General features: G+C 33.9%; 2 protein-coding genes across 2 annotated transcripts in view; one reads left to right on the top strand and one right to left on the bottom strand.

Annotated features, from left to right (window-relative positions):
- Positions 1–10,773, bottom strand: part of LOC142337568 (uncharacterized) — a 128,881-nt gene extending 118,108 nt beyond the window's left edge. Inside the window, exon 1 of the mRNA XM_075386896.1 lies at positions 8,944–10,773. Coding sequence (XP_075243011.1) covers positions 8,944–9,021 — 78 coding nt within the window. The 5' untranslated portion in view covers positions 9,022–10,773. The remainder of the gene's footprint in view (positions 1–8,943) is intronic.
- LOC142337569 (intraflagellar transport protein 80 homolog) overlaps positions 1,163–18,208 on the top strand; it is a 55,586-nt gene continuing 38,540 nt past the window's right edge. The window contains exons 1-3 of the mRNA XM_075386897.1: positions 1,163–1,786; positions 4,188–4,339; positions 6,230–6,311. Of these exons, the coding sequence (XP_075243012.1) occupies positions 1,633–1,786; positions 4,188–4,339; positions 6,230–6,311 (388 nt within the window). The 5' untranslated portion in view covers positions 1,163–1,632. The remainder of the gene's footprint in view (positions 1,787–4,187; positions 4,340–6,229; positions 6,312–18,208) is intronic.

The raw sequence follows: 18,208 nt of genomic DNA, 5'->3' as shown, positions 1-18,208 counted from the left end.
AAATCTTTTTAATTCCGTATTCTAAGCTGGACGGGCTTTTCAATGATACCACTCACAATTCTCTACAATGAAAATATCGATCGGCCAAAATTGACTGAACAAGAAAAACCAGTTGAGTATATAGTTCCTCCTCCACACTAAAGTGGGGTCGGAACAATAAATGGATTTGTACAATTTGACAGAAATGTAAATATATCAAAAAATTGTTGTTTTGCATAACTGGCAAGTTAAATTTGCAAAGAAAGACATAAATTTTAATCGAAACACTCTCAAACAATGCACAAGTAGAACTGGCGTTCTCCGGAATTAAAGAAAATTGTGCCAGCAGCTTATAGGATGCTTAATTCGAAAAATTTAATCATAGTGGACTAAGAAAAATTATTTGATGATTTTTTTGATGAAAACAAGGCTGAAACTTGTAAACTTTGCAAAAAAACTTTGCTAAAAGTTAGATCAAACATTTCACACTCTTCTACTCTTCTATTTTTAGAGATAAAACCAACCACACCATCAGTTCCATTTGTAACATTGCTAAAAACAAAATGGGCAAAGAAAGCATGGAAAAATGAAATTCCTACTTAGTTATATATTTCATGCTGGACGGTTTTTCTAATGATACCACTCACAACCCTCTACATTGAAAAGATCGATCGGCCAAAATTGACTGAAAAGAACACATTTGACTATGTAGTTCCTCCCCCACTGAAGCGGGTCGGAACATTGAGATACCAAGTTCTCATCCAAAGTTTGTTTTTCTAATTCGATATAGAGCTTGAAAATTTTGAAAGTGTAGAAATTTGTGCCTAGTTCCCTTAATTTCCTCCCTTATTCCTTAGTTTTTAGTTGCTGAATTTTTTCACTCCTTGAACCCCAAATCAATTTTGAATATTAAAATAATCTTTATCTGCCCTTTTTTCTTTCCTCAATTGATTGCTGCTGTAACAATGAAGTTAATAACATTATTTAAGAAAATAGGTTGCCAAATGTTTTCTTAACCAATTTCTTTGTAATTACATTTTGCTGTGCGTCTCACTAGTTTTCAAGTGCAGAGTTAGCCAGGCAAGTCGTAATTTATTGAAAAATAGAGGCCAAATATCCTAAAAATACAAAACAGCTAATTGTTAAATTGCGGCAAAACAGAATAAGTCTAGAATTTTTGCAATTGATTGTTGTCAGCTAGTACGTGAACTGTTTAAAAGGGGGGCTTAAGAGTTGTTATTGGAAGACACGGGATAAACATTAGCTGAAAAAAAATTGGGATCTCTAGCAAAATAGCACGTGCGTTTTTGGAGAGCTTTTGGTGCGTACGCTTCAATTTAAACTGATGCAATAAACAAAATACGAATCACGTTTCATCATGCATATTCATCAGTTTTCTTTCAGTATGGCATGTATTATAAGTTGAAACGTATTCTTGTACGCTTTATATCTATTCAGCTTTTATTTGCATCTGAATTGAAAATTTAAAAAATAAAGAAAAACCTTTGTTACCTTCAAACATTACGTAATTTTAAGCATTAAAAACTCATTCTTACGTAACTTTTATTCTACAACGGTTGACATTACAAACTTACTGCTTTGAAAACAGTTTCAGATAACTGAAGATTTTTAACTGAAGAAATTTAAAGGGAAATGAAGTTGAAAGTATTCGAGTTTCCATCTCAGCCCAAACACAAGGGCTTTGTGGGTTGCGTGGCCTGGAATTCAAATAATGAACTAATTTCTTGTGGGGATGATCACAAAGTTTTTCTCTTCAAAGCCGAGGAAAATCTCATTCACGATCCAGGTAACTTATCTTCTGTCTCCATCATTACCGGTAAAAAATATCGGTCTTCCAAAATTATTCCAAACATAAATGTTCGGGTCTTTCCTATTATAGCCCCCCCCCCAAGTTTTGTGGTCTTATAACCTGTAGCCCCCCTCCCACAGTCATGGTAAATATATCATAATGGGGGGCTATGTTTTCATGGGGGGCTATAATGGGAAAGACCCCTGTTTTAGGCCCCCACTTAGTGAGCTTATATTTTTTACGCCCCGCACGTGCTAAATTTTTAAATAGGAACGTACTATATAACAACATGTAATTTGTAATTTGGGGCGTAAAAAACACTGGGGGCCAAAACAGAATAGATCCTTAATTTTCTAATTAAATACTTGAGTTTTTTAAAAACAAATTAATTCAATTTTTTTGCGAAAAATTTAACTCTTTTGTCTCATTGTCATAACATAGACGTTGTGAAATGTTCCTACAACGTTACTAAAGTAGGTAAAGACAAAAATGTTAAAAGGTTTCAATGCATAGATGCAGAAAACTCCAAAAAATGAAATAATAAATTTGTTTCTCCGAAAATTATTGCAAACAATTTTTATAAAAACGATTTTTATTGGTTTTTGGATCTTTTCTGTTTGCCCCCCCCCCCCCGCCAGCTTAGTGAGCACAAATTTTTCATGACCCCAGGCGCGCGTCATATTTTCTTACATAGCAACGTGCTATATAACAACATATAACTTGTAACTGGGGGTCATAAAAAACACTGGGGGCCGAAACAGAATGGATCCGATTTTTTTAAACAAACTTTATACCATAAAGTTGGTCAAATCGTACACTTCGTATTACAAATAGAGAGACATATATACTTCTAAAGTTCATCCAATTGCATTTTCTACAGCAACAAAAGCCACAGGTTGAAGTCAAAAAAATTTTACCCAACTTTTTTGTTTGAGGGAACCGTCACAGAAATTAGATACACCTTGTACTTTTCTAGACGTAAACCCACTTCATTGAATTCTAAGTCCCCCATATAACACTTTCATTCCATCCTAAAACTCTCTCGTGAGGAGTTGTCGAATTTTTTTTCGTGTGATGAATAATCAAACAAACTTTTGTGTGAAAATTGCGTCTCTTGTGATTTCACACGAGATATTTTTGCTTCTTGTGGTGAATGACTGCACGATTTTTCTCGTGGATGAGCGTATGAGGAAATTACCGATTGTTATAGGAATATTTTTCCGCAAGATGTCGTTTAGCGTTTTCTTGAAAAGTCATAAAATCAAAACGAAAGTGATAACTTTTATGAACGCTTAGTCTGATTTAACTGTGAAAACCAAAGTTACATCATCGAGATTAGGTTTATGCGGTTTTGTCTATAGTTTATGACGTATTGAAGGTAAAGCCTCCCAAAACTTGGATTACTAGATTGGATTAGGCTAAAAAAATAGCAGAACGATCACAAAACTTACACAGAAATACTGTAAAAACAAATATGTGAATTTTAACGGAGTTTTTGGTGGTTTCCACATGATAATATTGAGTGCTTTTTAAGCGAAAATTTTGCTTTATTACATGAATACGTGCTGTGATAAATTCTCTGAGGTTAAATCCGAGAAAATTGATTCAAAATACACTTGGCAAATATTATGTAACTTGGCGTTTTTCGCGTGTCACTTTTTTCCCTAAAAAATTGTGCGGTGATACACAATTTTTTGTGTGATTCACATTGTCTGAAATGCTGAACGCTGAATCTTGGTTGCGCGTTTTTTGAATGTCTGATCCGTTAAAATCATAGTTTTAAATCCCGCAGTTTTGCACAGTTTTGCTCCATTTCGCATAGATATGCGCAATTTTGAATCCTGTCAACTTCTTGTCTAAGCATTTCTTGTCGAATCATAGTCGCAGTTTCTAATGACTCTTGCCATTATTTGTCATTGGGTTCATCATGCAACCACTTCTACTGTTTTTTTTTCAGATCATAGTCGCGCCATTTGACACTGTCTGGCTTGTCGAATATATTCACACTTTCGAAGTATATTGTTATAAGCACTTTTTCGCACAATTGCCTACAACTTTGCGTAATAGCCTTTTTTGTCTTATGATCATGGTAAATTTTTGGTAGCCTACATGGTTCATATTCTACATACTCACTCCGTACACAGATTCGTTGAGTTCAGTCCTGGTTTAAAATGATTCCAATGTTTCTAAATCTTCTGCTGAAAAAAGTTCCGGATCTATTCTGTTTTGGCACCCCCCCTAGTGTTTTTTACGCCCCCCAGTTACAAATTATGTGATGTTATATAGCACGTTACTATGTAAAAAAATAGCTCGTGCGCCTGGAGGGTGTAAAAAATATCAGCCCACTAAGCTGGGGGGGGGGGGGCAAAACAGAATAGATCCAAAGTTCGTTCTTCAGCTTCTCTGACCAATCTGAGTGAGGAGATCTTCCCGACTGACATCCACTTCATTCCCAAGACATCAGGAGTGGTGGGGGGTGCGAGCGCGAAGGCGTCCAAAGTGGAGTTTGTCCTCACTGCTACTAACGGATCATTCATGCTATGTGCCAAGGTCTCACTCTTATTTCTAATTCTCCCTAATTTGTTTAAATGGACGTTATGCAATGTTGACTGATAGGGTGAAAAATTAGGGTGCCGAGTCCCTGCCTCACAAGAAAATGCAAAAATTTCATATTAATGCTTTGAATGCACTTCCCGGGTCGAGGTTTTTTGGTGAATTTTTGTAAGAAATGCGTTGAATGCGGTGAATTTTCGTAAGAAATGCGGTGATTGCGGTGAATGCGGTGAAAAAAAATAATTCACAGCTCTTCACCGCATTTCTTACAAAAATTCACCACCAAATTCACCACATTTCTTACAAAAATTCGCCGCATAGACTATTATGGCAAATTAATGTGAGAAATGCGGTGAATGCGATGAATGCGGTGAAAAAAAATAATTCACCTCTATTCGACCCCAGGCCTAGGTGTCAACGCTAAAAAACGTTAAATTATGTGAGATTTTGTTGTGGGCTGAAGTATCCATCTTGTTTTCAAAAAAATCAGTTGGATGCAGGTGAAACTGGAAAGTGTTGAAAGCAGACAAAAGTAGTGAGAATGTCAAAAAATTTTATTTTTAAACCATTTTTTCTATATGATGGAGCAAATTATCGACCCCCCCAACCTAAGTTTTTGAAGTCTTGCTGCAATCTACTTTCAAATTATTTTTGCAATTTTTCAAAAAAATCAGTTGGATGCAAATGAAACTGGAAAGTGTTGAAAGCAAACAAAAGTGAAAATAACAAAAAAAATTTATTTTTAAACCTTTTTTCGATATGATGGAACAAAAAATCGACCCCCCAACCTAGGTTTCTGAACTCTTGCTGTAACCTACTTTTAAATTATACTTGCAATTTTTAAAAAAAAATCAGTTGGATGCAAATGAAACTGGAAAGTGTTGAAAGCAGACAAAAGTAGTGAGAATATCAAAAAATTTTATTTTTAAACCATTTTTTCTATATGATGGAGCAAATTATCGACCCCCCAACCTCAGTTTTTGAACTCTTGCTGCAATCTACTTTCAAATTATTTTTGCAATTTTTCAAAAAAATCAGTTGGATGCAAATGAAACTGGAAAGTGTTGAAAGCAAACAAAAGTGAAAATAACAAAAAAATTTATTTTTAAACCTTTTTTCGATATGATGGAGCAAAAAAATCGACCCCCCAACCTACGTTTTTGAACCCTTGCTTTAACCTACTTTCAAATTTTCACCGCGTATTTCTTACTTCTTTTTCGGTGAATGCGGTGAATCTCGGTGAATTATTTTTTTCCACCGCGTTCTCGATGGCGGTTAATTATTTTTTCTCACCGCTTGATATGATGGATTATTTTTTTCACCGCTTTCTCTCAAGCGGTGAATTATTTTTTTCACCGCTATATGCGGTGAAAAAAACTAATTAATCGCATCAAGCTGTGAAAAAGAATAATTCACCGCCACCGAGAACGCGTTGAAAAAAATAATTCACCGCGATTCACCGCATTCACCGCAAAAAGATTAAAGAAATACGCGGTGGAAATAACTTTTTTTCACCGCATTTCACCGCATTTCTTACGAAAATTCACCACCAAACCTCGACCCGGGTTTGAATAAAACAACTTATCAACGGTATTTGCAGAAAATTTCCGTGAACCCTAGTTGGCAGGTCAACTTTATTATGTTGAAAACCCAAAAAAATCAAACTTGGGATTACTTAACCATATTTTCATAAATTATTTTACGCATTCTGGAACACGAATGTGCATGCTGTATTAAACTGGGTAGCATTTTTGATGTAACTACGATAAACATTAGCAAATTAATGAAAGGGAATTAAAAAAAAATCAAAATGAAAACACAATAACCTTCTAATATCATCGGAATTGTTAGTTTTGGAACTGAGGTACACGTGGGGTTCAATTTCAGAACGGGACAGTTGAGAAGACAGTAGAAGCACACAGAGGGGCTATTCTGACAGGCAGGTGGAACCACGACGGATCTGCGCTAGGTATGTCTCTATCAACTTTTACTTTTCCATCATTTCGATTACATGTTTCAAGGCAATTTATCCAATGCCCAAAAATCCAAAAACAAAGCCCAGTTAAGGCTTTGATCGGTATGCAACTCATAAATCTATACAAATGGCGGTATATGAAATGATTTTTAGACCTCAATTTTGTTGCTAAAAGCACTGTTAGAACTGACCTTCGTGTCTACGTTGAAGGATTTCTCTTGCAAGAACTCATTCTGCTTGTTTCGTTTGTATTTTCACACCTGCTTTCATACTTAAGCAGAGTTTCTTACAAACTGTAAGCTACAACGTTGTATAAATTTAGCAGATTACTAAGCAAATTTCTTGGAAAAATCATTAGACGACTGTAGGCAAGCTTCTTGGAAATATGATTTGAAAATCAATTCACGATTGGTGATTTTACCTGAAGAACTGATGCGACTATAAAACTGTGGGTAATTCCAGCTATGGATATTTTATTCAGAGTTTGTTTTTTTCGTGTTATAGCGCCAAAATGATTGAAGATGCTACCGTAATCAAATACTTAATGCAGGAAAACTTGAATTGAGACTCGGGTGCAAACCTCTCAGCGGTGCGCTCTAATTGCTTTCCCCGAGGGAGTTGTAAAAGCGGTGAAGTAAAAGCGGCGATGAGCGTATGTAAACTGACCTCATTGTTCAGCGTTAACCCCCCCCCCCCCCCCCCTACCAAAATTAAGCAAGCCCTATTCGGATTATCTAAAACTTTCACTTAAAAATAAGATTGAAATGCAAATTTCTTAAACGTAGCTCCAAGTTAGCATTTTTCTCATGATTTTGTCAACTCTAATCCCTTATTTTCAAAAAGTCCAAATGATATCCCATACCGAATTCAACTAATGAAATAATGGAATTAGAAAACAATTAAACAATTAACTAGAAGCGGGAAAATATATCAGTTGAAATTAACAATTAATTGAAAAACAATTATTCAAATAAATTGGGGATACATCTATGTCAGTGTCTATCTTCGGTCAAGTTTGCCAGAATACGTTTTCAAAATTTTTAATGTTTTTGGGGTCTTTCCCATTATAGCCCCCCCCAGCTTAGTGGGCATGTAACCTATAGCCCCCCCAGATGAAAATTCATAACCACCTCTTTAACACAAAATCGGAAATCGATGTAGGCGAGCCACTGAAATTAATAACCCCTTCTATAACACAAAATCAGAAATCATTTTAGGCGAGCCGCCGGATCATGACATGGGCTTGCCCATTATAATTGATTTTAGTTGACTTCTCACAACCGCATTTCAGCTGCTACAGAGATAATAAGAAATGGCTCTATGAACTTAATGAAAATTGTAGAAACCTGGACCCGTTCCATGAAATAATGACGGCGATTGGAAAATTCCAGCATTCGATACTGGAACAAAACAAAAACTTGTAACCAACAATTGTAAGCATAAATGATGAATTTAATTGTATGCTATAACTTGATTTTTGGGGGGCTATAATTTTCTGGGGGGGGGGGGGCTATAATGGGAAAGACCCTGTTTTTGTTCGGCAAATTTTTCATCAAATAGTGCATAAAACAGAACCTGCTCACCAGTCAGTGAAAGGCAAACTCAAACCGAAAACTGCCACACTGTTAGATATCAGAGGTCACGGAAAAAGTAACACTTGAATGTTCGTCTCCAAATTCTGAAAAATCTATTTTTTGGAGCTCGTTCCCAAGACGCACGTGCCATATAGTGATCTCTAATTCTATGAAAAACTAAAGTCTAGTGTTCTTTATAATAGTTTACATCCGAAAAACTGCTTTTCATTAGGCATATCTTGATTGTTTCTGCTATTTAAAATGGCCAAGTTTTCAAGTTTTAGCATGTCTCTTATTACAAAATGGGTTTGCCTCACTGGGTCAACACAAAGAAACATTTGGAACATTAGCACATGACCACTATTATCGCAAGAAATTAACAAAAACATAAATTTCTTATCATCCATAAATTTGCACAATGTTTCTCATCAAGATAAATAAGGTTTCGGTTCACTGGCTAAGCACAAAAATATGTCGATTACTATTGGAACTACTAGCCCATTTGATTGAATATATGTCAGCAACATTATAACGAGAGTAAAGTTTGGAACCTTTCTGGGTTGCGGACCCACGATCTTTTAATGGAATGCGATCATGTGCTCTCCACTGAGCAAATTGGTCCACGCTACAAGATTCGTATCATGCTCCTTACATCGCGCTATCACTTCAAGCTATGATCACAAATTACCTACTAAAGTTTGTATACGTGAAATTATGGCACCAGTCAGTGTTTTATGTGTCCTTTATTACCTTGTACAATTTCCAAAAAATTTTAAATTCAATAGGAAATGAAAATTATACAGTTTTTAGGCTATGCAATTTTTGTATGATCCCTGTATGATTTATCGGAAATCACATATGATCCTTGTATGACTACCAGGAATTCATACAAATCATATATGACTTAGTATGATTACTAAGAATCATGTATGACCTTGTACAAAATCAAAAAAAAGTTGTATGATTGGTGACCCGGGACTCTAACATCGACTATCAGTGCAAAGATAATCTTGATTAATAAGAATTTCTGGAAAATAAGAATTATTTCTCACCAGGAATCTTCGTTGATGGTCTGCTCTGAGGGTGTGTGCATTTGACAAAAGGTCAAGGAAACAACACCTGGACGCCATCTAACAATCAACGTCCAATTTAATAACTGCTGCAATAGTCATCGTAAATTTTGTAAAACATTTTTGGTAACCAGTTAATATTTCAAAATGTTTCCAGAATATCTGTAACTATTATCCTAGTCGGTATAAAGCTTCAATTCTGAACAAAACTTAGCAACTTTTTGTACTGTAACCACGCGTGTGCGTAATCTTTTCGCAAGTTTTAAGGTTTTTTTGTAGATAGTTTCTTGAAATGGTTGAGATTCCAAACAATATAAATGCAATTATAAACACGCCATCAAAATTTTAGTTATAACTGTCTGCGAGAAATATTTACCAGATACTTTTTATTCCAAAGCCAATTTCAGAACCACCATTGAATAAAATGTTGATAAAGGGGGCTAATAAAAGGTAAATGACCGGAAACGGAATACTAGTCGGATATTTACGTAACACATATTTTGTTGATATATGTTGACATTTTGAGCAAGGACATTCTCGCACAACTTGTCAAAAACATCTGCATATAAAAATAAACATGAGGCTAGTAACTAGAGCAGAAGTAATATTAATAATATTTAACCAATTTGCAGGAAGCAAGCTTTAACACCAAGCCTTCAAAAATTGGAATCGTTTCTTTTCCTCCTTGTCCGGTTAAATTATAACAAATATCGGTTCCGTTTTTCCATGCTTATAACTAGCAAAAACAAAACAATTGAATTTGATACTGCTATACCTATAGTTGAGCTATACAAACGTGAATCATAGTGTCACGACTCGCCTGACCTAAGTTTGTTCAAACACTCAATTTTTTTTCAAACACTGAGTCCTATTAAAGCTGAAGCTTTTATTTAAAAAGGAAACAATTGCTTGCAAACAATACTAAGGATGTAATTTGAAAATTTTTTCCAATACCGTTATATTAAAACTTTGGACAAAAGATTCCATTAAGCAATTTTTTAAACCCTGTTATGTAAATTAAAGCTGGGCTGAATGCTAAGTGTCGACTCTGTTAATTTTATTGTTCGCATACCCAATTTTCGGCGAGGAAATAAATTGATCCCAACAGGGTTTTTAAATAAAAAGGCGGTATTATTACAGCTTTTTGTCAAGAATCAATGGAAATTCTAATGGGGGGTAAGAATTAAGCAAATAATGAAGTCTGGGTTAAAAATGGAGGAAACACTTTGTAAATTTGCAACGGTGTAAATTTTGATCGGAAAGTGGAAATTTGTTTGATTTTTGCAAGCGAGCTTAGTTGAGACAGCAATCGCGTATGGATGAGGGTTAAATCCAATGAAGAGAGGGGGGTGTTGAAAGGTGACAAGGTAAGCCCTGAAAGAATCTGAGCAGCAATCAAGGGATAAAAAGAACTGTTAAAGCTCTTTGATGTATTTCGGTTTGATAAATCGACAAAAATCAATAAATATTTGACGTATAAAAGCTGTCCATATAGGCAAATAGCACTCCTGCAGGGCTCTGGAAAAGGTTTGAATTTGTAAAGACGATCTTAGCCTACTATAAAATTGTTAAAATTATTAGTCGATGAAAATCGATGAAAATCAAATATAGATTTTCATCGATTTAAGGAACTAGTCATGGACTGGGCGTGTAAATTGAAGCTGTTCTTCAAAATAAAACTTAGGCGGAAATTTTGGGAAATTGGACATTAACATTTTAGCGGGTTGAAAAATTTAAAATGGGAATAATGATGGGTGTGGTATGTTAATCAACAAAAAGGATTCGAAAATCAGTTTTAAACTTACTTTAGAATCAGTGATTTTTTTTCATTTGTTAACAAACCCAATTTTACCGTTATTGTTAGTTTCAAAATTTGAAGAAAAAAAAATTGTCAGATGCCTGCCCTAGAGTTTGTAACAAAATATTTTTGTAGTAGATTAAAAAAAACTAAAAGCAGTTCAGCGAGTACAATTTACTTATTTTTTTAAAGAATTGAAAAGCTTTATTTTTAGTATTATTATTGGCCAATTTGAAAGATGAAGTTTAACTTATAGATGAAGTTGCTTAAACACGAAGCTTTTTGGATGTTTGTAGAGTAAAGAGAGGCAATATGTTTAGAGTGTGTTCCATTTCAATTACAACATCTCAATATACCTCAAAACAGGAAACACTTTTTCCTGTTCTAAATAAGATCCATTTTAATATATATAAATTGGTTCATGCTTCAATTGCCAGCATGGAAATCCATTGGAAAATCAAGAAAAGCTTAGTTAAACTAGTTAAGACCATTTCAATACACAATTATAACTAAGCAATCTCTTACCACCCACCCACTACTGCTCCCACCCCCTTTACCCCCCCCCCCCCCCCCCCCCCGTTACCCCTGCTTTGCCTTTTAATAGTTATACCACATAAAGTGAAAAATAAATTGACGCGGCGATTTAAAATGTTTTATTTCCTTTGAAAAATTATTCACTTCAACAACCGTTTGATTTCTTTTCTCAATGTCTCTCTTTCTTTATTGAGATCTCGGCACGATAAAAAGAGATTTGAAGCGTGCAATACCAGTGTGTAAAAGCTTAGCTACAAATAGCAACTGAAGAGTGAAAGGGTATTGAGATAGGCTGGGTTGATGTTAGGTATGGAATTTTAGAGACAGAAAGGACCACGCAAATCTCTCCTGAGAGTACAAGTCACAAGATCACAAGTTCTCTGGGACGATTGAGAAATTTTACAAAATAGTTATTATAAAATACTTATATATTAAAATACCTATTATATAGTTGCGTGGTTATAATCATTAGTGAATGTTTTGCATATCAGTACAAGCCACTTTCATTTTTTGTTTTTTTTTTTGCATTTCAGCATCTGCTTTTCTGTTTAAATTATCAAAAGTTGGCCATAATTTACGAGTCTCTTTCTTTACTTTTATAATAAAGTTTATTAGATTTCAGAGAACAAAAAATTATAGTTTAATTACTCAAACAGCTGAAAATTGGGTGTCCACAAAAATTTTTATAGTGGCAAAAGTATATGTAATGAGCTGCTAGTAATGAGGAATATATGCTTATCTCAAAAATTAGGCTTTTTTATTATTCGGGTAATTGGTCGAAAAATTCGGCGCCAAAGGTGAGTGCGTGCGTGTCGTGTGTGTGTGTGACGTAAGAGGAGCTGTATTTCCTTTATTTTGAAACAAATGCAATTATGTTGATCCAATAATTGGATTTATCACAAGTCAATTCGCATCAATACTTTTCCCAGACCCATCCCTGTATTTCTCCTCTTTTCTATCTCTCAATCACTTTCATTCCTGGCTGTTTAATCTACGGTCCAAGCCACTACAACTAGTCAATCAAACTGCTCTGGCTGTGCATCCGGTATTACTTTTCCAAAAAGACCGTTCCTGGCCTACAGAAGAATTATTAAGTGTTACGTAGCAAGCTCAAGAAGAATAGAGACATTCATATATGATTTTAAAAAACTTGCTGCTTTTATTTATTGCCTTAGGTTATGATTGCTGCGACAAATATTTTATCAAATTCATTCGCTCCTATTATTTTTTTTAAATGATGAGCATCCTTGATTTACAAACAGGATCTTGTTGAAAAATGATGTCTTGAAAATTCTGCTTTTCTTCGTAATTTTTTTTAATATTTCCAGAAAAACTAAACAACTAGATTGTTTAAACATCTAACAGCTTCCGACCATGTGATTATCTGAGTACGTTTGTACTCAAAAAAAAAGATTGCGTGTCTCAAATTTGTTGCGTTAGTGTCGAGAAATTTGTTGCGTTAGTGTCATTGTTACCATAGTGTATCAAAAATCCAAGTGAAATCAAAATTAGAATGAAAAACTGAGGAACGTTTCTGGCGGAATATATTATCTCTGAGATGACAATTTAGAAAACGATTTTTAAAAATCTTGACTGCGAACAAAGAAGCTGTAGCTAATTTTTAAAAGTATTAATGTGTAACTAAGACTAAATTGGCGAACCATTTGCAGCAAGAATTAAAAGGCAAAAGTTGGAGGGGGCACTAAGATATGAACGGTGAACAACCAAAGGAACAATCCAATAAAAAGAAACAACGGAACGTAATAATTAATTCACATTTTTGTACACTGTCTCCTGTTTTGAAAATTCCTTTCAACCGTTGAACGAAAAGAAACAAAAAAACTCATCCAACTAAAAAAAAATCTAATACACAAAAAAAATGAAGCTTACATTTATTTCACTAAATTTTGTAATATTTAACTTTAGTGAAATCAAACCGATTCGGGCAAACTCATTCAAAGTGAACAAAAAAATTAAATGATTAATAGCTACATAGAATACTGCCACTTATAATGCTATTTAAAATAACGGCGCTTGCATGTTTTGTTCTTTTTGCAAATATTAGGCAATGTCAATCTCTCATTCCAATCGTAAAGAATAAATCACGAATTTCTGTCAATGATGTTGAATAGTTGTGACTGTGACTTGAACGGCTGTCCAACAATAGTAACAAACGTGCGTCTGGATTCCTTATGACTACTTTAAGTTCATCTTTACGCTTAGAGGCATCTTTACGCTCAGGACAGTTTGTTGCAAAATGAAATCATTTTCATTTGAAGTCCCTCTAACGAAAAGCATTGAAAACAGTGTGTAAATTAACGCAATCACAGAAAATAGTTCTGTAGTTTCATGCAAGTGCGACAAAATTACAACATCTTAAAAAAACTTGTGCAGTTAAAATATTTTATTATTCAAAGAAAACAAAGACAAGCAAACTATTTTATCGGGAAAAATAAAATTTTTAATTGCTCTTGAAAGCAGTTCATAGCAATTATTTTAAACGTGTGTGTCTTTTTTTATGCAAAATTTTCGCTTGACGGTTTTGACTTTTGAGTGACTTTTACGCCCTTGACTTTTTGCATTTCGCGTGATCTAAAATTCTCTCTGAATCACAATTTCAAGCAGCTGAACTCAATCGGCGGCAATTTAATACTAAAAGTCAAATGAAAAGTTCGCCGAAACTGGTGTCATTTTTTACTTTAAATCTTAATAGTGGTATATGTTATCCTCTAATGTGGTTATTTGAATCCCACTATAGAACTTCTTAGTCGCATTTAGGCTACCCCCCCCCCCCCCCGACTGAAGCAGGCTGCAATTGATTAGAGCTCCCACTAGTCGTTCAAGAGCAATTCTTCCGACGTTTAGTCGGTTATGTTTAAGTACTGTATGTAAAGAAAAATTATCACAATAGAAAAAAGGAGGTAACTTTTGTGGTAATTTTTCGTGGAATTTTTAAACGAGTAATCTTTTTGTTGTTCTGACTAGTTTCGAAAAGATTAGTTTTTTTCAACAAGAGCTAAACTTTTTTGAACAAAAACTGTCCTGTACGATTTTTGTTGTCTTGCAGGAATTTACCAAAATCTTTATTTTGTATGAGTCCTGCAAGGTCTTTGATGTTATTTTTGTTCCGAATTAGGCGTTTTGAAGTGCGTTTTTATTCAAATTTTCCATTCTCCTAAAATAATGAAATTCGTCAACATTTTGCTCGAATTTTTCTCTGCAAGCTATGCTTATTTGATAATGAATAAATTTTGAAGGTGTCAAATCTTGAATCTTGTAATGCAATTAATTAGCTCAGTGTCCACGGTCACTTACGTCAGCCAAAGTTGTTAATACGTCCGCGTTTGTGCCACTCTCTTTTAATAGATTTTCGACTCTGGTGTTAAAAGCGACAATTAAGGTCATATTCAATTTTAATTGAAAATTTATATTTTCAGCATTTTCGTTAGCGATGTTTTATTTTAAGTTAAGAATTTTAGTAACCCTAATCTTTGTTATCGCCATTCAAAAGTGTGAAAAGCAACTCAAACCGGAATTAGTTTTATTTTGTTGTTTTTCTCTGTATTTGCAATTTTCTATTTTCGCCACCAAAAAGTTTGACTTTATTTTTAATAAGATACCAGGCTATAAGAGGCAAATTTTTTACTTATACTTTCCATTATACATACAGGCAAGCTTTATAAAAAATTTTCTGTTTGTTTTAATTACTAGCTAAAAATATTATTTTATTTTCAATAATTCTGGCTACTCAAGGTTGTTCTCTTGATTGAACGATAACGCAAGAGTCTGGAACATAGAAGTAATCCAATTTATTAAAAAAATCCTACTGGACACAACTAATGGAAAATGTTGTGGCATTATTGAATCCAAATAATACAAAAACGGTCGCTGATTAAAGAGAAGAATTTTTAATACTTTTCAATTGAGATCGACTAAAAAGGAAAGAGTCCGCTTGACCTGTCTGGTTCTGTTGTTCAAAATGATGAATGGAATTTTCCCCTCGTCTAATCAGTCCATATATGGCATCAATAAATCTGTATGCAGGCATCTCTTCGTAGGATGAGATATCAAACTACAGAGCTATTAATTATGTAATGTCACTTTTGATTCAAGTTTCTACGTTACTCAAAATACAAGTTGAAATTTGGCGATTTGTAAGAAATGGTAGTTTTGACAGTTTTAGTTTACTGCAATAAAAACAAAAATTAGGAGAATTTTTTGCTATAATTAAACGTTAGTTTTATTTTTCGGATCTTGAAATTATAGTAATGATAGCATATCGATCATAAAGAATGAATTTGAGATAAAGTAGCTTCTCAGTCGCGTTTCTGAACTTTCAATGCATTTTGAACTAAAGCAATATCGTTCAAGCATTTCTCTTTGAAGCCAATCAATTTGAAACGTGACGCTTATCAATTTATTTTCATAGATTTATTTAGATCATAATTTTTTCCTTACTCTTTCGAGTCTATGCGCAAAAAGTTGACGTCGTTTAAAGCTCTACAGAATGTAATACTGAAAATTAATTTCAATGTCAACTTTATGCTAGATGAAAAATATACTTTTAAAAAATTAAACACTAAATTAAGCGTTATTTAGAAAATACCGTCTTGTGTCTTCTGAGCTTTTGATAGGACGAAAATAAGTTTCAATAGCAAGAAAAATCTATATTCTCTCCTTCTCATCAAGAATTAGAACAAAGATAGCTTTCAAAGCCTGTACTCTTTTATTTACAAATTTATGACTTATGGACATCAACACAATTTTGTCTTTCCATATTTGCAGACATTCGAAAAGACTTTGGACATATTTCTAAAAAAAGAGTCACAAAAAGCGCATCAACAGTTAGTTTATTGACAAAGTCAAAATGGGAGTTGATAAAAACAAGTGTAATAACCCAGCTTGTGGTATATCAAGCTAACAAAGTTGTTACTGCAACAGAGCTTTGGTGCAACGGTAACATGCCTCATCGCGGATCTGGAGATAGATGGTTCGAGTCCTCTAAGCTCTAGAGCTTTACCAGTATATGGAGTTAGCTAATACCACAGTTGGGTTGTTACAAGATCTGGTTTAAAGCACTCTCTTGTTTACCGGCAACGTTATATTAATAAGCAATCGCCAATCTTCAGAAAAACGGGATCCACGTAAATAGATATTGAATCTGAAAAAACCTACTATTTCGAAAAACCTTTTTTTGTAGCCCTTAACTTTTATAATGGATGACGTTAGTATGTTTCACGCTCTGCATTAAATATTTCTCATATGTTAAACAGACAAAATATTTTTCATATGTTACAACAATAAAACAGACCAATAATGTTTCCTGGCATAATTCGGTGACAAAACTAACTCTTATAAAACTGTATGCTAAGCGAAAATTTGCCAACAATTTTTTTCTACCGTCACCGCCAATCATTTACAAAAATGTAGCATTAATTTAGGAAATCGCCACATTTTTTCAAGTTTTTTACTGACCAAATAAAACAAACCTTCCTATAAAAAATGTAATGAAGTAGTCAGGAACTCTGTAGTTCTCGAAAACCTTTGAACATGTGTATTTCTGTTAGCTTTTAAAGAGTTCAAAAAATTATCAATGAAGAGAAGATCCTTGACAAAAAGGGTGTTTTGCTTTCGCAAGGTTTTTTGAATGAGTAAATGCCTAAACCAAGACCCTTTCCCTTCAAAATTTCTGTTCTTTAACTTCTTTTAGTTATATTTTTGCGTAGATCGCTATGTTCATTTTGTTCATTTGTACCTTTGCTTCTTTTTTGCATAACAGGGTCGAAAGCGAATAGTTGATTTTTAGAAACTTGCAAGTTTCTTGCAGAGGACGGTTAAATTGTGGAAGCTGGTTAGTCGAACGGATTAATAGTAAGTTTTTCTTGGGTTTTTTCCGGTAGAGCTCAATTTTTATTGGGTGAGCCTATTCAACAGTTTTTTCAATAATCGTTGAAAGCGCGTGGAAATTAGTTGCTCAGTTTGTAATAAAAAGTAAAATTTTACCTCATTTGTCATAACGTTAACCTTTCAATCTAATCAACTCAAGAGGTCGTTTTGAATTTCAGATAATAAATGCTAGACCGCAATGCGCTCTTTTTTTATATTTCATAGCAAAAACTTTGGCTTTACAAAAAGTTTCGAGCCCGTTTGTCTTTTAAAAAAGACAATAACTTGTTCTACCCTTTTTAACTTTAGTTCAACTTTGGTCTTTATATGACAGTTTTTTCAGCTCAAAATAATTTAGTTGCCCTTCATTTTTATTCATTTTTTTAGCAATTCATTTCACTCTTTTTTGATATTCTCTTGTTTTTTTTCAAACGTATGTTTTATTCGAAAAGACAAAAGAAAGAATCATTCTATGACAATCAAGAGCAAATCCGCTCAATTTCGAGTTGTAATTTTCACATTTGTTACTATTGTTTCTTGCTACAGCATAGGTGATATCTTTTAAGTACATTAAGAGTTATCCCTTACAAACTTATGTTCTAAAAAAGTTATGTAAGAACATATGTCTTAAGTCCAATGATTAACTTTTGATAGTGAATGGTAAGGCGAATGGTTAACTTGTAAGAAATTGTTAGTCGGAGTATTAACTTGTAGGAATTTCCAAGTTTTTGAAAAAAGCTTGCAGGACGATGCATATCCTTGTAAAAACTTGCGGGGAACTTTTAAGTTCTTACAAATTAGGCATTCGAATTCGGCCCTAGTGTTTCGATTTGTTAGAGGCAACTGCATCTGCACATTTGTTTTTACTTTTAGGCATGAGCAAATTTCTAAGCATAGGCTTGTAATCGTGTCTAATTTATGATAAACTTAAATTAGTTCCTTATTTTGCAAAAATATACACCTTGATGTTTTTTTGTGTAGCGCACTGACAAAATCACAAATTATGTTGGAACGTCATTATTCAAATTA

This window comes from Convolutriloba macropyga, chromosome 4 (genome assembly GCF_964194025.1).
Source record: "Convolutriloba macropyga chromosome 4, txConMacr16.3, whole genome shotgun sequence".
In the NCBI taxonomy this organism is placed as follows: Eukaryota; Metazoa; Xenacoelomorpha; order Acoela; family Convolutidae; genus Convolutriloba; species Convolutriloba macropyga.
This window is presented reverse-complemented; position numbering and strand designations above follow the sequence as displayed.